Source organism: Littorina saxatilis, linkage group LG5, assembly GCF_037325665.1.
Source record: "Littorina saxatilis isolate snail1 linkage group LG5, US_GU_Lsax_2.0, whole genome shotgun sequence".
Classification (NCBI taxonomy): Eukaryota; Metazoa; Mollusca; class Gastropoda; order Littorinimorpha; family Littorinidae; genus Littorina; species Littorina saxatilis.
In genome coordinates, this window is record NC_090249.1 from 62,737,851 (window position 1) to 62,759,244 (window position 21,394).

The 21,394-nt window shown below is 41.2% G+C and overlaps 1 protein-coding gene across 3 annotated transcripts in view; it reads left to right on the forward strand.

Annotated features, from left to right (window-relative positions):
- The first annotated feature begins 456 nt into the window (after positions 1-456).
- Positions 457-21,394, forward strand: part of LOC138967674 (YTH domain-containing protein 1-like) — a 36,347-nt gene continuing 15,409 nt past the window's right edge. For all 3 annotated transcript variants that reach the window (XR_011456017.1, XM_070340316.1, XM_070340317.1), the window contains exons 1-11: positions 457-625; positions 2,010-2,105; positions 2,623-2,862; positions 11,631-11,759; positions 12,141-12,341; positions 12,940-13,113; positions 14,133-14,290; positions 15,105-15,159; positions 15,859-15,976; positions 17,615-17,699; positions 19,760-19,956. Coding sequence is in view for 2 of the 3 variants with exons in the window: in XM_070340316.1 (XP_070196417.1) it covers positions 604-625; positions 2,010-2,105; positions 2,623-2,862; positions 11,631-11,759; positions 12,141-12,341; positions 12,940-13,113; positions 14,133-14,290; positions 15,105-15,159; positions 15,859-15,976; positions 17,615-17,699; positions 19,760-19,956 (1,475 nt within the window). In the remaining variant the exon portion in view is untranslated. The remainder of the gene's footprint in view (positions 626-2,009; positions 2,106-2,622; positions 2,863-11,630; positions 11,760-12,140; positions 12,342-12,939; positions 13,114-14,132; positions 14,291-15,104; positions 15,160-15,858; positions 15,977-17,614; positions 17,700-19,759; positions 19,957-21,394) is intronic.

The following is a 21,394-nucleotide window of genomic DNA, read 5'->3' on the forward strand; positions in this document are numbered from 1 at the left end:
ACATTTTCAGAAAAAAACTGTATCAGTAATAAAAATGCCTAAATATCTACCAATGTGCGGAATCTTGTGTATTTATTTGAAAAACTGGAATTTTGGAGTGTGGCTGAACATTTCAATCGAGCATTACTCAAAATGGCTAAAATTGAGATGTATGGTTGTGACTTTAAACAGACGATTTAGTCTCATGTACAATTTTATGAAGATCGGTCCAGTTGTTTTCTGGGAATCGCTCTACATACTCTGCACACACTCACATACACCACCACCCCTTGTCTCGATTCCCAGTCTATGTTAAAACATTAAGTCAATACTTGACAAAATAAACATTTAGTCAATTGTTGACTAAATGTAACAAAAACAAAACGAACAGGAAAGCAGAAGATACGACAGACGATGTTATAGCAGACGATGTTTTGGGATCGTGTTATGTGTATCGTGGATGACGAGATTTGAACGAGAGCGCACCTCGTTTTGACGAAAGTGAAAACATGGCGGATTGAATTTTTAATTAGGAAAATATTTTGGTGTATTTTCGGCTACTGTTTTGCATCATTTGAGATTTCTCCTACAGTATTACGCTGAACTGACTGAGAATTTGTCAATATGAGCAGTGAAAACACCAAAGGTAAGAATGCACAAGGGACAGTTGTCTGATCCTCACTGGGAGTGCGACACACATCGCGTGCCTTTTTGAATGGTTTCATGTCCTGTTGGTCTGATGATCTTTATTCGGAAAATCAATTAGTAATGCCAAATATTTGTTTGTCGATTGTGTGTAATTTGTCGTTGGAGTTGGAACAGTGTGAGCTGTAAACCCCCAAGCAGGCTTTTGAACTGGTGCTATGTTCTGAAACCCGGTCTTGGAGTTCAACAAAAACGACAACGTCACAATGTGTGGGTAGACACAGACCGTTCTGTTTCATTTTCACGTGTAGCCTGCAGAAGTTCCGTTTGTTTAATTACATAACAAAACAACAACAACAAAATCAGAATATCATGCCAAGATTACAGTGTTGGACACTGTTGTGTTGGTGTCAGTTCTTCTTGAAAACTTGAGGCGATCGTTAGTGAATAGTAACTATTAATTGCAGATGTCCTGAAGATGTCACTGACAGTGACACTGTGGCAGTGTTGATGATTGGCAATTATATGGTTCGAACACTAGATGTTTGGTTTGTTTGCAGGTGATACCATGTTGTTCGTCGTGTTTCGTGTTAGACTGGCCCCACAGCCTGAAACTATAGGTTCTAGGGCGAATCGCTCAAAGCAGTAGCTTGCCTACTAACCCACCCCTGTTTTTATTTTCATAGGTACACTGTCCACTTTATCTTTCATTCTACGGACTGTAGACGCACCAACCAATGAGGATAGTTGTGCAGAAGGGGTCTGTTTTGACCAAAAGCGGGTACATTCCCCATAGGTGCACTTCCTGTAGCGTATGTGTTCTTCTCAATACAGGGAATACACCAGGGTGCATTTCCTGTAGGTTTTCTCAAGTCTTGTTTGAGGGCATGTGAGTCTTAGATACAACCTCAGAAATAACGTTTTTACCAAAAGTTTGTTGATCTAGAAACTTTCTGACACAAACATCCATCTTTAAATGCAAAGAAAATAGCATGTTCACGGCTTTAGTTACAACTAACGAACCCCCAAGGACACTCGGTGATGTGGCAGGTTTGCCATCAGTGTAGCATATCGTGTTACGCTACGATGATGTAGTGAATTAAAGCATGCATTTGCACAAAGTGGCGCATCAGTACTTCAGTCTTATCAAAGTGAAACTGAACTCGGCAGTTGACGGCAGTCTCGTGTCGGACATGAGATGGAGTGTGATCCATTTTCATTCAGGGAAAACACCGACAGGAAATGCACCCGCTTTTGGTCGACATAGATCCCTTCTGCACTGTATATGGATTTCCTCAGTATGACTATGAAGAAGAAGACACTGTGGCAGTGTTGATGATTGGCAATGGCATGGTTCAAACACTGGATGTTGGATTTGGTTGCAGGTGACAGTGTGGTGAATGTGCTCGACGACATCCTCGATGGACACACCGGGGAAGATGAGCTTGTGGAGGAAATGAACCAAGTACCAGAAAAGAGTGGTGAGTAGAAACTGAGGCCAGTCAAATATTGGTTCAAAGTTCCAGTGACGTTTCTCTTGGTGTTAGCTCTCAATAAAGTATAGGCTCACTTATGTAAATTATTGTAATTACCCACTTTGTTCAGTTTGTGTCAACATTTTAAATCAACACTAATAAGAGTAAAACTAAAAGCAAAACTAAAACAGTGAAAGCCCTCTGTTCTCTCTCTCTCTCTCTATCTCTCTCTCTAATTGATTAAGAGATGGAAAGGTGTGGGTTGTCCATGAGAAAAGGTTTTGTTATGTTATTTAAAAACATACGTAAAGAATTTGTTTGAGGGCTGTCTAGCCAGAAGGGAAGACAGTGACTCTTAAATTCAATGACAGACGCTTTCTCTCGGAAAATCATGTTGCTTTTTGGATCTGTGCAGGCATGAGTGAGGAGGGGGGTAGGTGATTCATTTTATTAATAATACAATACATACCAAAAATACCTAGTGTAAATCTAATTTTGTTGACGTGTGAAGATTTTGATGCAGGACGCACAAAGCCCAGGACTGCAGTGTCGAAAGGGAAAGCTGCCACCAAGGCCAAGCCAAAGCCAGCAACAGCCCCTGCAACAAAGGCAGCCAAGAAGCGACCAGCACCTGCTGCAGCTAAAGCGTCGCCCGCCACTAAGGATGCTGCTAACGGAGATGGGCCGTCACCAGCAAAGAAGGCTGCTGTCAAAAAAACGCCCAGCCCGAAGTCCAAACCGCCACAGAAACCTGCTGCCTCAGGTACTGGCAAGTAGAATTCATATGTTCTGCATTTCTCTTCATTGTTGTTCTCGGACACTGTTAAAGGCCGAGGTCCAACAGGCCGAAATACCCATGGGTCTGGGCGGAGCCTATTTTCAGTGACCGACAGGTCTCAGGTTACCTAGTCTGGTGGATGCAGTGGCCAAGGCATTCCGCTTGATTAAACAAGCCAACAGCAGACTGCATACCTCTCCTTGCTGTGTGCCTTTCTTGTAAACCTCTGTAAATTCCCGTTATGTGTGTGTGTGTGTTGTTTTTGACTCACATGCGAAGCAAAAGTGAGTATGTACTCACCCGAGTCGTCCGTCCGTCCGGCCGTCCGGAAAACTTTAACGTTGGATATTTCTTGGACACTATTCAGTCTATCAGTACCAAATTTGGCAAGATGGTGTATGATGACAAGGCCCCAAAAAACATACATAGCATCTTGACCTTGCTTCAAGGTCAAGGTCGCAGGGGCCATAAATGTTGTCTAAAAAACAGCTATTTTTCACATTTTTCCCATTTTCTCTGAAGTTTTTGAGATTTAATACCTCATCTATATATGATATATAGGGCAAAGTAAGCCCCATCTTTTGATACCAGTTTGGTTTACCTTGCTTCAAGGTCAAGGTCACAGGAGCTCTTCAAAGTTGGATTGTATACATATTTTGAAGTGACCTTGACCCTGAACTATGGAAGATAACTGTTTCAAACTTAAAAATTATGTGGGGCACATGTTATGCTTTCATCATGAGACACATTTGGTCACATATGATCAAGGTCAAGGTCACTTTGACCCTTATGAAATGTGACCAAAATAAGGTAGTGAACCACTAAAAGTGACCATATCTCATGGTAGAAAGAGCCAATAAGCACCATTGTACTTCCTATGTCTTGAATTAACAGCTTTGTGTTGCATGACCTTGACTTGGGTCAAGGTCACATGTATTTTGGTAGGAAAAATGTGTAAAGCAGTTCTTAGTGTATGATGTCATTGCTAGGTTTAGCTGAAGGTGAAGGTCATGTAAAGGTCAAGGTCAAGCATGTGAGTCGTATGGGCTTTGCCCTTCTTGTTGTGTGTGATATTCACCTTTTTTTCTGACGGTTGTTTGGAACCATTATTAGTGGCAATGATTTATTGACACTAGCAATAAATCCGCTGAGTGCAGATTACACGCACACACACATACACACGCTCACACACTGTCGCATGCGCTCGCGCATTTGTACACTGTGTAATACAATTGAGCACATGGTCAAAGTTATGCAGTGCCATACACTGACGCAACCGGTCAACCTGACTTCGTGTTGTAGACTGAGTAGAAATACCCTCTCTCTTGGTGCAGAACCAGAGTGGAAACTCGCACCAACAATCGGATGTCAAGAACTTGAGGAACCACCTACAGAGTTCAATGTGTCACTGCTTTCTAATGTTTTATCCAATATACTGGCGCCACTATGTAGCTCTGTGTCTTGGTTTTACAGTTCCCAAGGTATCAAGGTCGGTACCGTTTTCAAGACGAGAAGGTCAGTCTAGCCGGCTTTTGGAACAGTGGAACCCTGGTTACACAAACTGACTGCATTCTCTAGAGAAAATATATTTGACCATTGTCTTTGCCATAATAAACTAAATGTAAAGTCTGTGAATCTAACAAGTTGAAACTGACTTGTTAGACACCCTTATTTTGAACAAAAGATATAGTTTGCGGTTGTTAATTACGAATGTGACCGTTGGCTTCAGATTGACCAGTAAGTCCAGATACATAACGGCACTGTGAGCGTGCATTTCGCTCCCCCAGCCCACATGTTTGGTTTTGTCTGAGACTAACTAGGTCACCAAAATTTGCGGGAAGAGGAGAAATTTGGTGGGAAAACTTGCATTTAGTCAGTCAAGGCATGGTCTCGCGTCGTGGACGGATGAGAATAGCTTTGTGACTAATACAGACCTGTTTACCAGTACGATTTGGGCGTATTTTGTACGCCAAATTATTATGAGTACGCAAATACGCGACACACGCACAAAATACGCATAAGAAAAAGTCTAGAATACGTTTTCTGGTGTTGGTGTGCTGATTACGGGATGGTACAACCAATACTGGTTTCGGTCGAAGGGAGATAACCATGACAGCGAGTCTTCAGCTGTGGAAACCTTGTTCAGTTGTTGGCACATGCGATGGTCTGGACAATCGTGGGAAAATGAAGCGGTAAAATGTGCCAGTTTCGGATGACTGGACCAAGTCTAAACAGCAGAAGCACCAGATTTTCTTGGAGAAATATAAGAAAGAGCCAGGAATTGTGGAGTCTACTATGGGAAAAAGTCATGCACACTGCAAGTATTGTAAATCAGATTTCTCCGTTGCCCATGCTGGGAAATATGACATCGAACGACACTGTACTAGTTCCAAAACTCACATGGACAAGGTTGCTGCAAAGAAATCCGCTGAAAGCTGCCAAGGAATTATGAAGTTCATTCCCGCAAAGCAAATCCTGCCAGAAGAAAAGGCTGTAGTCCGTGCTGAAGCAATGTTTTCTGAGATGATTGTAAAAATGAACTTGCCACTGTCAACCGCAGATGTTATTTCACGAACTTCATCTTTTCATTATCAATCTGCTTGGAAGACACTGGTTATAATGTTATAAACTGACAGGTAAATAAAATTGTTTTATCCCTGTTGTATCGGAAGGTCTTCTAAGACCTTGTTTTTTTACATTTAGTCAAGTTTTGACTAAATGTTTTAACATAGAGGGGGAATCGAGACGAGGGTCGTGGTGTATGTGTGTCTGTGTGTATGTGTAGTGTGATGCAGAGAAAACTACTGGACCGATCTTCATAAAACTTTACATGATAGTTCCTGAGTATGATATCCCCGGAAGTTTTTTTCTTTTTTTGGATAAATGTCTTTATTGACGTCATATCCGGCTTTTTGTAAAACTTGAGGCCGCACTGTCACGCCCTCATTTTTCGATCAAATGGATTGAAATTTTGGTCAAGCAATCTTCGACAAAGGCCGGACTTTGGTATTACATTTCAGCTTGGAGGCTCAAACATTAATGAGTTTGGTCATTAAAAATCTGAAAATCGTAATTAAAATTATTATTTTATAAAATGATCCAAAAATATTTTCATCTTATTCTTCATCATTTTCTGATTCCAAAAACATAAATATGTCATATTTGGATTAAAAACCAGCTCTGAAAAATAGATATATTGAAATTATGATTAAAATTAAATTTCCGGAATCGATTTAAAAACAATCTCATCTTATTCCTTGTCGGTTCCTGATTCCAAAAACATATAGATATGATATGTTTGGATTAAAAACATGCACAGAAAGTTAAAGAAAAATGCAGTGCGTTCGGTTTCATTCTGTGAGTACGACAGCTTGACTAAATGTTGTATTTTTGCCTTACGCGACTTGTTCAGATTTTCTGTCTATAACCTCTGCAAATTTACCTCCATTTTTAGACTCCCTCCTTTCTAAGATTTTGTTCTCGTAACTGATTTTTTTGAACAGCATGATGTTGTTGACATTTTTAGAGCTATTCATGGTGATGTGAGAAAGTATACTTGGAGAAGAACTAATAGCACACAGAGAAGCCGGCTTGATTATTTTGCTGTCTCTGAACAACTTGGTCTTGTTGTGGATGATGTTAATATTTCACCTGGATATTGCTCAGATCATTCTGTTGTATCTCTGAGTTTTAAAACTGATGTTGTCAAAAGGCATAGATCCTTTTGGAAATTTAATAATGGTTTATTAAAAGATATTGAGTATGTTCGCTTAGTTAAGGAATGTATTTTAGAGGTTAAAAAGCAGTATGCTGTTCTTGTGTATGATACAGTTAACATTGCAGAGATTGATGATGAGGAGTTACAGTTAACTATTGACGATCAATTATTTTTCGAAATGTTACTTTTAGAGATAAGAAGTAAAACTATGTCGTTTGCAGCGCAGAAAAAGAGAGAAAATTGCAGAAGGGAGACTGATCTGATGGATGAGATTAAGGTTTTAGAAAGTAATCTAAATGATGAGAATGTAACTATTTTGGAACAGAAGCGGCAAGAGTTGTTTCAGTTAAGACAGAAAAAAGTAGACGGGTTGATTGTTAGATCAAGAGCAAAATGGATCGCAGATGGTGAAAAAAATTCTAAATATTTCTGTAGTCTTGAAAAAAGAAACTTTGTCAAAAAGGCTATGTGTTTTATTGAAAAGGACAATGGCGAACTTTTATGTGACAGTGATGAGATTACTAAAGAAGTTAAATCCTTCTATGCACAGTTGTATGCTTCAAGGGAACATAATATAACGAATGAAGACATTCCTAATAACTTAGAACATCCTGTTTTGACTGATGAAGAACGTGATGGACTTGAAGGTATTATTTGTAAAGAAGAATTAGTCAAAGCAGTAAAACAACTTAAAAACGATAAAAGCCCCGGATCGGATGGATATTCAGCAGAATTTTTTAAAATTTTCTTTATTGATCTAGGTGCTTTCTTGCTTCGTTCAATTAATGAAGGCTTTAGAAAAGGTGAAATGTCGGTAACACAACGTCAAGGAGTGATCACCTGCATACCCAAAGAAGGGAAAGATAAAAGGTTTCTAAAAAATTGGCGTCCTATTACTCTTTTAAATACTGTCTACAAAATAGCTTCCACCTGCATTGCTGAAAGGCTGAAACGTGTTCTCCCAACCATAATTCATGAAGATCAAAAAGGGTTTATGCAAGGTAGGAATATAGGCGAAAATATTCGTTTACTCTATGATTCTATTATTTATGCTAATGAACGACAAGCTGATGGCCTTCTGTTAATGGTAGACTTTGAAAAAGCTTTCGATAGCATTGCATGGTCGTTTATACAAAAAGCACTGAATAAATTTAACTTCGGAAATGATATAAAAAAGTGGATATTAACTTTTTACAGAAATAGTAAATCATGTGTAGCAGTAAACAGACAATATTCAGAGTGGTTTAATCTGGAGAGAGGAACCCGTCAAGGGGACCCTTTGTCTCCTTATATTTTTCTAATTTGTGCCGAAATTATGGCAATAATGATGCGTCAGAATCCAAAAATAAAGGGACTGAATTTTTTTGATGTCGAAATTTTATTGTCACAATATGCGGATGACACTACTTTTTTCCTTGATGGTACCAAAGATTCTTTTTGTGCATGTGTAGAAACACTACAGACATTTGCTTCTTTGTCAGGTCTAGTTATTAACTATGATAAGTCGTCAGCAGTGTGGATAGGAGCCTCTAAAAATTCTAACGTTAAGTTTATGCCAGAACACAACTTTGTTTGGAATCCCACTGTTTTCAGAGTTTTGGGTATCTGGTTTTCGACAAACATCGAGGAAATTGTTCCAATAAACTATGAAAATAAGTTTGTGGAGATTAAGAGAATTTTCAACTCATGGTCCAGAAGGAATTTAACCCCTTTCGGAAAAATAACAGTCATTAAGACTTTGGCATTGTCCAAACTTACCTACCTATTTATGAATTTGCCGGACCCAGATGAGGATTTTCTAGCTAATCTACAGAAACTACTGTTTAATTTTGTTTGGGACGGGAAAATTGACAAAATTAAAAGAACCTCCATGTATCAGGCATATGAAGAGGGGGGACTTAAAATGGTTAACGTGAGAGTTTTTCTATCGTCATTGAAGATAAACTGGCTAATGAAAGTTTTACATGATGATGGAAAAATTACACAAATTCTCTATGCATTATGTCCTGCTGTCCGAGTTGTGAAACAACGTGGGGGCGAGTTTGCAAATGTACTGATGCAAAGAATTGTTAATCCTTTTTGGGTTGATGTTTTTAAACATTATAAAAAAGTGTGTAACAAATGTATTCCATCTTCTTTTCATGACTTTATATCTGAATGTCTTTTTTATAATATCAATATATGCAGAGACAAGAAGGTGTTGTTTCTTAGAAGCTGGGCACATTGTGGTATTGTTTCTGTTGGTCACTTGCTGAAGGAAGATGGATTTTTGACCTATGATGAATTTAGCAGAAAATACCCAAATGTGACTGTTAATTTTTTGTTATATCAAGGAATAGTACGGGCTGTTAAGAAGTATCAATGTAAGCTAGAAATTGACTTTTGTGATAACTTTGTGGTAAGTGACCCATGTGTCTGGCAGTGCTTGGCCAGTGGTGGTTCTAAACATGTCTATGGATATTTGATTAAGAATACTGATCCTCTGAAATGTATTGAAAAGTGGACAGCTGCACTGAACTGTAATGTAGATGTCAATAAGGTTTTTCTAAAAATTAAAAGAACAACTGAGGACGTACGTCTCAGATGGTTTCAGTATAGACTGATATATAGAATTATACCCACCCAGCGTTTTTTGCATCTGAGAAAAATTGTTGAATCTCCTATTTGTACTTTCTGCGGACAGCAGGAGGAAACGCTAGAACATCTTTTTTGGGACTGTATAAAAACACAGGCCTTTTGGAATGATTTCCTTCAGTGGATGCGAGACAATTTTGTACATTGTACTAATGTTAGACTGTATAAGCAACTTATTATCTGTGGCTACCAAACAAACTGTGTGACGGACAAAACCTTTGATTTGTTCCTTCTAATCGCAAAATACCACATTTATACATCTAAAATACGTACGACCGGCCTCCATTTTCAGGTTCTTGTTTTAACTCTAAAACAAAGATTTTTGGCAGAGAAGCACAATGCATTGGTTAACAATGAGTTAGCTTCTTTCAACAGAAACTGGAGTCTGTACAGGCATGCGATGGAATGATTTTATGTTTTTTTATTTTTATTTTTTATTTTTATTTTATTTTTTTAGCCTGGTCACCGCTCGCTATCCTCTTCCTCTTCTTTCCCTGATCCTTATTCTCTTCTGTCACTCTTCTTTCTTCCTCTCTCTTTTCCCTCTATCCTTTTTGTACTGTCTGTTTATATGTGTGTATGTAAGTGATATGGTTGAGATGGCCTCAACTGGATATTTGCTACCCTATGTAGACTGTTTTTGATCTGTCTTATGTTATATTGTCTGGAAAAGAAAAAAGAATACTAAAAAAAAAAATAAAAAAAAATAAAAAAAGATTTTGTTCTCCAGATTGTCTAATGTCTTAACATGGAGGTTCCACTGTACACTGTAGCAAGTCACAATGGGTATTGACATTGCAGCAACCAAGTCACAATAGGTATTGACATTGCAGCAACCAAGTCACAATGGGTATTGACATTGCAGCAACCAAGTCACAATGGGTATTGACATTGCAGCAACCAAGTCACAATGGGTATTGACATTGTAGCAACCAAGTCACAATGGGTATTGACATTGCAGCAACCAAGTCACAATGGGTATTGACATTGTAGCAACCAAGTCACAATGGGTATTGACATTGCAGCAACCAAGTCACAATGGGTATTGACATTGTAGCAACCAAGTCACAATGGGTATTGACATTGTAGCAACCAAGTCACAATGGGTATTGACATTGCAGCAACCAAGTCACAATGGGTATTGACATTGTAGCAACCAAGTCACAATGGGTATTGACATTGTAGCAACCAAGTCACAATGGGTATTGACATTGCAGCAACCAAGTCACAATGGGTATTGACATTGTAGCAACCAAGTCACAATGGGTATTGACATTGTAGCAACAAAGTCACAATGGGTATTGACATTGTAGCAACCAAGTCACAATGGGTATTGACATTGCAGCAACCAAGTCACAATGGGTATTGACATTGCAGCAACCAAGTCACAATGGGTATTGACATTGCAGCAACCAAGTCACAATGGGTATTGACATTGCAGCAACCAAGTCACAATGGGTATTGACATTGTAGCAACCAAGTCACAATGGGTATTGTCATTGCAGCAACCAAGTCACAATGGGTATTGACATTGTAGCAACCAAGTCACAATGGGTATTGACATTGTAGCAACCAAGTCACAATGGGTATTGACATTGTAGCAACCAAGTCACAATGGGTATTGTCATTGCAGCAACCAAGTCACAATGGGTATTGACATTGCAGCAACCAAGTCACAATGGGTATTGTCATTGCAGCAACCAAGTCACAATGGGTATTGTCATTGCAGCAACCAAGTCACAATGGGTATTGACATTGCAGCAACCAAGTCACAATGGGTATTGACATTGTAGCAACCAAGTCACAATGGGTATTGTCATTGCAGCAACCAAGTCACAATGGGTATTGTCATTGCAGCAACCAAGTCACAATGGGTATTGACATTGCAGCAACCAAGTCACAATGGGTATTGACATTGTAGCAACCAAGTCACAATGGGTATTGACATTGCAGCAACCAAGTCACAATGGGTATTGACATTGTAGCAACCAAGTCACAATGGGTATTGTCATTGCAGCAACCAAGTCACAATGGGTATTGTCATTGCAGCAACCAAGTCACAATGGGTATTGACATTGCAGCAACCAAGTCACAATGGGTATTGTCATTGCAGCAACCAAGTCACAATGGGTATTGACATTGTAGCAACCAAGTCACAATGGGTATTGACATTGCAGCAACCAAGTCACAATGGGTATTGACATTGTAGCAACCAAGTCACAATGGGTATTGACATTGCAGCAACCAAGTCACAATGGGTATTGACATTGCAGCAACCAAGTCACAATGGGTATTGACATTGCAGCAACCAAGTCACAATGGGTATTGACATTGTAGCAACCAAGTCACAATGGGTATTGACATTGCAGCAACCAAGTCACAATGGGTATTGACATTGCAGCAACCAAGTCGCAGAGCCCAGCCAAAAAGCCTGCCAGTGCCAAGCCCGCCAAAGCCAAACCAAAACCAGCGCCTGTAAAAGAACCAGAGCCGGTGGAGGAAGAAGAGGAGGAGGAGGAGGAGGGAGAAGGTATGTCATTTTCCTGTAGGCTGCATTACTGTAGTGTATGACTCTCTTCAGCTTCCACTGTTGACTGCATTGGAGTCGATCTCTACATATGTGTGGGTTGCGTTATTGTACTTCAGGGAGGAAGGATGTTTCAGCTTTTTATTGAATGGATGCGTTGCTGTTAGGTGTTCCTGTGTGTTTCAAATTGCCTTTGATGTGACTGATTCTACTATACTTCCTCTGATGATAGTGTGTAAAGCAAGGTGTTGTGCCCGTTGGTTTTCTTTAAATGCTATCAGCATTCTCTGGCACTATCAATGTCAGCACCAGAGTGATGTTATCTGTGTCAGCTGTCATGTGGTGTGCTTTGTCAAGCTGTGTCTGGCTTTGTCGCTGTGACAGAGGAAGAAGAGGAGGAGGAAGAGGAGCTTGAGGAGGAGTATGAAGAAGAAGAGGAGGAAGAGGACGAGGTGAACCTGTCTCTCAGTGCGGAAGAGGAGGAGGAGACAACCAAGGGGGAGATAAGTCAGGCGGAGGGCATCACCTACGATACACGCAGTGAGGCCGGCAGCGCTGTGTCAGAGTTCACAGATTCCAATGCAGGTTGGTTGTACACGTGGCGAGGGCTTGTTGCCACACTAAACACATCGTGTCAGTCTGCTTTCACGCTTGTTATGGCTTAACTTTCACGCTTGTTATGGCTTAACTTTCCTTCTTTGCGTTGTTATGGCTTTCCTTCTTTGCGTTGTTAAGAAAGCAATGCGTGAAGGAAGCCTTCGCAGTGTCATGCTGGAGTAACGGTCATTTTCAGCTTACCTCTCTAACTTACTTGTCCTTCCAGAGCTCTTGCTTCTCAGTCTAGCTGGTGATACTTTCTTTTGAAATTCATTGTTATGTTCTTATGCTATGTCAAACAATGCCTGTTTTTGTTTTTGTTTTTTTACCATGTTGCAGTGTTGAAAAGTCAGTGGTATTTGAAGACTTAATGTATTCTCTCATGCAGCAGCTGTACTTGATGTTATTTCTCTTCTTTGTATTCATTTCATTGTTGGTATTAAAGGAAATATGAAGTGAGGCATGCCGAATGGGAACTTATAGCCATTTTTTTAGGATTATTGATAAGATTTGACAACAAGAAGCACAGTTTACATAGAATGACAAGGACGTGTGTTAAGACAGCGTTGTTTTGTGCTGTGTGAAGGGTTGTCTGACCTGGACGATGATGACGAGGAGAAGGGCAAGAAGCATCACGCTGATGGCCGGGAGATCTCGCCCATCGAATGGGACAGGACGAGTGAGGGGGGAGGGCCATTGGAGGAAGAGAGAGAGAGAGAGGGAGAGCCTAAGGAACAGGACACGGAGGACAATTCAAAACGTAGGTGTTATTACTTGTATTCTGCTTGCCTGTAGAATTTTTACTGTGCCACGGAACAATGACAGAACAAGTGTGTTTAGTATCTGTACCATACGTGTCTGTCTACATTGATTGATAATGACAGAACAAGTGTGTTTGGTATCTGTATAATGACAGAACAAGTGTGTTTAGTATCTGTATAATGACAGAACCAGTGTGTTTAGTATCTGTATAATGACAGAACAAGTGTGTTTAGTATCTGTATAATGACAGAACAAGTGTGTTTAGTATCTGTATAATGACAGAACAAGTGTGTTTAGTGTCTGTATAATGACAGAACAAGTGTGTTTAGTATCTGTATAATGACAGAACAAGTGTGTTTAGTATCTGTATAATGACAGAACAAGTGTGTTTAGTATCTGTATAATGACAGAACAAGTGTGTTTAGTGTCTGTATAATGACAGAACCAGTGTGTTTAGTATCTGTATAATGACAGAACAAGTGTGTTTAGTATCTGTATAATGACAGAACAAGTGTGTTTAGTATCTGTATAATGACAGAACAAGTGTGTTTAGTATCTGTATAATGACAGAACAAGTGTGTTTAGTGTCTGTATAATGACAGAACAAGTGTGTTTAGTGTCTGTATAATGACAGAACAAGTGTGTTTAGTGTCTGTATAATGACAGAACAAGTGTGTTTAGTGTCTGTATAATGACAGAACAAGTGTGTTTAGTGTCTGTACCATACGTGTCTGTCTGTCCACTTTAAAGACCAATGGGTCGACATACCTGTCAATCATTTGTTTTGTCATAAATTAAATGTTCCGATAACTTACCATTCTTCTTTTTGATTCATGCACGATGTGCCAAGATATCCATATGAAAACTGCTTTCGCACAAAAGGTTGATTCTTTTTGCATTATGAAAACTTTCAAATTATTTGTTTAATGTCCGCTTTTCACAGTTGCTTGTGTGTGTGTGTTTGTTTCCTCCATTCATATTTACAACAGTGTTACGTCAACAACCTGATTTGTTCAGTTGCAGAAAACCACCTGTCCAAGCTGAAGTATCTGTTCCGTGGTGCTCGCTTTTTCCTGATCAAGTCCAACAACCACGAGAACGTTGCCCTGGCCCGGGCCAAGGGCGTGTGGTCCACCCCACCCCAGAACGAAGCCAGGCTCAACCAGGCGTTCAAGGTAACTGTCATCTTAGTATCTTATCATCTGTTGGTAGCAGAGAAGGAAACAAGCCTGAACCAGTTTTTTGGGTAACTGTGATCCTAGTACCTTGTATGGCAAGGAGATAAAAAGCTTTCCACCCTGTCCATCTCCTTGCCAGAGATCACATCCAAAGCATTATAAGAAACGTTTTTCTTTTATTTGTTTCATTTGTCTCATAATTATTTGTCAGTCTGTCCACTGTAAAGATCACTGGGTCAGTGTACTTGTGAATGTCTTGCTTTGTCAAAAATGAAAGGTTCCAATAACTTATTTGTCTTGTGTTTTGATTCAGTACATAATTTAGCAAAGCTCTTCAAGAAATTGTGTAAAATTCAGGATGCTGTGTTCTGTGAGATGAACTTTTCCTTGTACATGATGTACTCAGTGAGTCAGTGTCCTGTGCATTTCCTCAAGTCAATCTGGTATGAAGCAAAGATTTTTCAAATAGAGCGTTCATATCAAAACACTTTCACAAATGTCTTGACTGTTCTGCCAGGACTTCTTGTCTGCTTCCATTGTGTGATGATTGATGTGATGATTGATGTGATGATTGATGTGATGATTGATGTGATGATTGATGTGATGATTGATGTGATGATTGATGTGATGATTGATGTGATGATTGATGTGATGATTGATGTGACGATTGATGTGACGATTGATGTGACGATTGATGTGATGATTGATGTGATGATTGATGTGATGATTGATGTGATGACTGATGTGATGACTGATGCAGTAAATTCATTGACTAACTGTTGGTTTACTGTATTCTTTCTTTTGTTTTCAGGAGTGTGACAATGTGATCCTCATTTTCTCTGTGAAGGAGAGCGGAAAATTTCAAGGTGAGAGACCTGTTGAAAAGCTGTTGTTGTGTAAAAACATGTGTTGTGTTATTGTTGTGTAAAAACATGTGTTGTGTTGTTGTTGTGTTTTGTTCTTGTTTCTTGCTTCTGGTAGTTGTAAGAAAAATGATGAGAATTGAGTATCTTTTATGTTTTCCTTGTCCAGTGAAGATACAGCATGAAATATGTTGTTTTATGCTTAGAATAACAGTGAAGATACAGCATGAAATATGTTGTTTTATGCTTAGAATAACAGTGAAGATACAGCATGAAATTTGTTGTTTTATGCTTAGAATAACAGTGAAGATACAGCATGAAATTTGTTGTTTTATGCTTGGAATAACAGTGAAGATACAGCATGAAATATGTTGTTTTATGCTTAGAATAACAGTGAAGATACAGCATGAAATATGTTGTTTTATGCTTGGAATAACACCAATGAGCACAGAACTATTTTAGGCTGTGAGAATCCTTATTATGAAAGTCGCTCGTTCATTATTATGAAAGCCGCTCATTCATTTCAATGTAGGAGAGTTGTTCCGCACAACTCTCACTTAGTCTTGTTACACATATCGTATGTATTTTGAGGACTTGCATCCCTTTGTTTTCCACATCTTACAATAATGAGTTTGTTGAGAACGAAACGTTGAAGCGTTCTCTGTGCTGCATGGGCATCATTTGATGTGTTGTTGTGTTCAGGGTATGCACGCCTGGCGGCTGAGTCAACCAAAGACCATCCTCCCATTCGCTGGGTCTTACCTCAGGGGATGAACCAGCGTGCGCTCAGTGGAGTCTTCAAACTCGACTGGATTGGCAGGTGAAGGGCAGCGATGACCTGAAGTTGTACACATTGATCCCCCTTTTGAGACACCCCCAATTAAAGACGTCCACCTTTTAAAGACCCTCCTCTCTGTTCCTAGCTTGGTAACCTGTAAACCTCCGTAACCTGTAAACCTCCGTAACCTGTAAACCTCCGTCTGCAGACGTCCTCCTTTTAAAGACCCTCCTCTCTGTTCCTAGCTTGGTAACCTGTAAACCTCCGTAACCTGTAAACCTCCGTAACCTGTAAACCTCCGTAACCTGTAAACCTCCGTTTGCAGACGTCCTCCCTTCTAAGACCTGATTGTCTTAGATTTGTGAAGGTGGTGAAAGATGTGTGAAGGTGGTGAAAGGGTGGTGAAAGATGTGTGAAGGTGGTGAAAGATGTGTGAAGGTGGTGAAAGATGTGTGAAGGTGGTGAAAGATGTGTGAAGGTGGTGAAAGATGTGTGAAGGTGGTGAAAGGGTGGTGAAAGATGTGTGAAGGTGGTGAAAGATGTGTGAAGGTGGTGAAAGGGTGGTGAAAGATGTGTGAAGGTGGTGAAAGATTTGTGAAGGTGGTGAAAGATTTGTGAAGGTGGTGAAAGATTTGTTAAGGTGGTGAAAGATGTGTGAAGGTGGTGGAAGATGTGTGAAGGTGGTGAAAGATGTGTGAAGGTGGTGAAAGATTTGTGAAGGTGGTGAAAGATTTGTTAAGGTGGTGAAAGATGTGTGAAGGTGGTGGAAGATGTGTGAAGGTGGTGAAAGATGTGTGAAGGTGGTGAAAGATTTGTGAAGGTGGTGAAAGATGTGTGAAGGTGGTGAAAGATTTGTGAAGGTGGTGAAAGATGTGTGAAGGTGGTGAAAGATGTGTGAAGGTGGTGAAATATTTGTGAAGGTGGTGAAAGATGTGTGAAGGTGGTGAAATATTTGTGAAGGTGGTGAAAGATGTGTGAAGGTGGTGAAAGATGTGTGAAGGTGGTGAAAGATTTGTGAAGGTGGTGAAAGATTTGTGAAGGTGGTGAAAGATTTGTGAAGGTGGTGAAAGATTTGTGAAGGTGGTGAAAGATTTGTGAAGGTGGTGAAAGATGTGTGAAGGTGGTGAAATATTTGTGAAGGTGGTGAAAGATGTGTGAAGGTGGTGAAAGATGTGTGAAGGTGGTGAAAGATGTGTGAAGGTGGTGAAAGATGTGTGAAGGTGGTGAAATATTTGTGAAGGTGGTGAAAGATGTGTGAAGGTGGTGAAAGATGTGTGAAGGTGGTGAAAGATGTGTGAAGGTGGTGAAAGATGTGTGAAGGTGGTGAAAGATGTGTGAAGGTGGTGAAAGATGTGTGAAGGTGGTGAAAGATGTGTGAAGGTGGAGAAAGGGGGTTCCACTGTACTGACCCCAGTATTAGTTTGGACAAATCTCGAGTGGTCAGTAACGTAGTCATGAACAGTGTTGGAAATGAGAGAAATGAGACTGTCTGTCTGTTAGGGGTGGGTGTAAAGATGAAAACTAACAGCTCCACTCACCTGACACTGACAGCTGTTTTAGGCTAATGAACAATTGCAGTCTGGTTGTAGCCCCTAATAAGGAGGAGGATGATGATGATGATGATTGATGATGATGATTGTTGTATTGTTGTTAAAGTAAGTCAGTATATGTTGGTAACAGACGTGAGCTGGCCTTCACCAAGACCAACCACCTGCACAACCCATGGAACGACAACAAGCCTGTCAAGATAGGACGTGACGGACAGGTGGGTTGAGCACTTATGTGTTTTTGACTTCAATCAATCAATCAATATGAGGCTTATATCGCGCGTATTCCGTGGGTACAGTTCTAAGCGCAGGGATTTATTTTTTTATTTTATTTTTTATTTTTATGCAATTTATATCGTGCACATATTCAAGGCGCAGGGATTTATTTATGCCGTGTGAGATGGAATTTTTGTACACAATGCATCACGCATTCACATCGGCCAGCAGATCGCAGCCATTTCGGCGCATATCCTACTTTTCACGGCCTATTATTCCAAGTCACACGGGTATTTTGGTGGACATTTTTATCTATGCCTATACAATTTTGCCACCGGCACGGTTGGCCTAGTGGTAAGGCGTCTGCCCCGTGATCGGGAGGTCGTGGGTTCGAACCCCGGCCGGGTCATACCTAAGACTTTAAAATTGGCAATCTAGTGGCTGCTCCGCCTGGCGTCTGGCATTATGGGGTTAGTGCTAGGACTGGTTGGTCCGGTGTCAGAATAATGTGACTGGGTGAGACATGAAGCCTGTGCAGCGACTTCTGTCTTGTGTGTGGCGCACGTTATATGTCAAAGCAGCACCGCCCTGATATGGCCCTTCGTGGTTGGCTGGGCGTTAAGCAAACAAACAAACAAACAAAAATACAATTTTGCCAGGAAAGACCCTTTTGTCGATCGTGGGATCTTTAACGTGCACACCCCAATGTAGTGTACACGAAGGGACCTCGGTTTTTCGTCTCATCCGAAAGACTAGCACTTGAACCCACCACCTAGGTGAGGAAAGGGGGGAGAAAATTGCTAACGCCCTGACCCAGGGTCGAACTCGCAACCTCTCGCTTCCGAGCGCAAGTGCGTTACCACTCGGCCACCCAGTCCACTTGTGTTAGCATACAAGAGAGCCTCAATAATCTGCATTATTAGACTGTCCAAACAGCTGCCCATTAATATAATAAACCCGGTTCAAAGAGAGAGATTGTTTAGAACAACTAAAGAGGAAAAGTTTGATGTTGTGGTTGTCTTGGAGGATTTTTTTGCATTTTAAGCCTTGAAACATTTGTCACATGTTGAGTTTTACAGCGGCGATATATTATTTTTACTATTTTTATCTTACATTCTGTTTTTGTGGGATAAATCAGGCATGGGAATTGTCCGCCGAAAGGCAAATTTCCGCCGAATTGGTTTTTTGTTCCGCCGAAAAAGCAGAAGTTTCCGCCAAAAAAAAAATGGGGAGCTAAGATGACACCAAATTGCACCATTTGTTTTTTTGGAGAGAACAAAATTCCGGGGGGGCATGCCCCCGGACCCCCCCTAGTAAGGCTAGGTGCTTCGCGCCGTCGACTTTGTTATTACTTACAAATGTTCAGCCTTTTTTACAATGTTCAATTCCCATGCCTGATAAATATTCAATTTGGGTTGGATACATGTTCTGTTGGCATGTATCACTTTGCTGACACAGAAAGGTATGCATTCCTCTGGTGACTAAAACTTAACTTAGATGAGTGAAATTGGGCATTGCTAATTAATGCTAGTCTGTTTAGTTAAAACTTCTTTCATTTTTGAGCCCGGTTACTGTTGCTTTGCCATGCAGTTATTTCATTCTTTCATTTCTAGCAGAGAAGGAGTATTAATGCTGGTAAGTCATTTGAAAACGCTAACACATACATATCTGGAACAATTTGGGGCAGAGGTGTTTTCATGTTTAAGAATATGCCCTGTAAGGGGAGTATGAATGGCCAAAATGTCCACAGACAGACGGGCGCAGTGGCCTAGTGGATAAGACATCGGCCTCCTAATTGGAAGGTCGTGAATTTTGTTTTAATTGCTAATAATTCCTCATTGTTGTCTTGGGTAGATAGGCATCTTCACTTTGCTGATGTTTGTGATTGGGTGTATAGACTGCTAACGGATGTTTATGATTGAGGCTTGCTTTGTACAGACTGCTAACGGATGTTTATGATTGAGGCTTGCTTTGTACAGACTGCTAACGGATGTTTATGATTGAGGCTTGCTGTGTACAGACTGCTAACGGATGTTTATGTGTGTGTGTGGCGGTGACGCAGGAGATTGACCCGCGGTGTGGCGAGGCGCTGTGCAAGCTGTTCCCCATCGACGAGAACCTGGACATCAACTCCATCGTGCGCAAGGCCAGGAAGGCGCACGCCCGCAACGCTGACAGAGTGCCCACACGACCACGCCCCCCAGGGCCCGACAGAGCCCCTCCAGGGCGCTTCATGAGACGACCCGACTTTGGTCCCAGGTTAGCTCCGCCCACCACGGCCTTGACATCACGCAGCTGCTCGGTCTGCCTTCGCCGCAGCCGTGGAGTGTCGTGATGCTGTGACGTGTCGGTTCACTGCTCCATCACTTCTTGCCGTCTGCTTTCTGTAGTGTGGCAATGAGCCGCCCTGCCCCCTATGCTGGGGACAGTCGCTCACACCAACGCAGGTTGGGAAACGGATACTGAGGGGGAGGAAAACTAATGTCCGGTCAGTTAGAGCAAAGCTCACATGAGTTTAAAAGATGTCAGGTGGGGGGGCTGCAGAGACTGGTAAGTCAACACAGGAGGAGCCCCCCCTGACTGAAAACCATAGACTGCTAAGCAAGCAACACACTGCTGCCGTATTAAGCACTAGGCTCTAGTCAGGGATAATCAAACAGCCGCTCAGATTTGAACTTTCTTTGTGACAAAATCTCAGAGGTCCTAAGAGGCCAACCCAACTTTGGGGAAAAGCAAGTTCCCAGCTTTGAAAAGAAAAAGCTGCGAGCTTAACCTTGACCGTTTCCATTCAGACTACTTTAGAAGCACTGAGGCATTGAAAACTTTAAAACTTTGAAATTCTCTCCTATTGTCTGCACATACCATGTGGCTATCCTGCTGCTGATAAAAAGTTTACAAACAAGTTTCCAGAATAATGTGTCAAGAAAGTTGAAAGACTTAAAGAGACATTGACTTTTTACACCTTAGGGAGAAAGAAGTGAAATAACAAAAGTTTGTGTGAAAATAGAGTGACCGTTGAGTTTTCATGCCTCATGAACTATTTAGAGACGAAAAACTTTGAGTGTTGTGAGCTTGATTTACTTACTAAGGTCTGAAACAAGAGCAAAACAAAAGCCCAAAGTTGAGCCTGCATAGAACGGAATGCAGCAGAGTCTGAGCAGAACTTTGATTCAGTGCATCATTATTGGTTGGGGGGTGGGCGGGGTGGTGTGCGTATGGACGATGTGTGTTCGGTGTTGTGCACCTCCCAGGACTTCTGTTTGTGTGTGTCACCTTGCTCACTGCGTGTCGTCTGCGGCCGTGCCCTTCAAATGAGGACTAGCCCCGGGTATGTTGTAAGCCTCACGTGGACTAGCTCTGGGCGCTGACTGCCCTGACGTGTGGACTAGCGGGGGGGTGTCCGTACCCGTAATGGTGAGGGTATGAGGCACCCGTCTGTGTGGACTGGCCTCGGTTCTGCCTCTGTCCCCGGAGGACTTAAGTTATCACCTGTACCTGTCGTTTCCTTGGACTCTTTACCATCTACATGTTATGGACTCAAGTAGCGTTACAGGGGCTAAGTTAAGCTATGTACCAGGACTCCCTCAAAGAGACAGAAAGAAGTGTATTAAGTTGGCCCGGTGGAGGACTGAGGAAGGTGTGTACCTATGGTGTACGCACACCCCTGTGCCCGGAGGTCCTGGCGGCATGGACACAA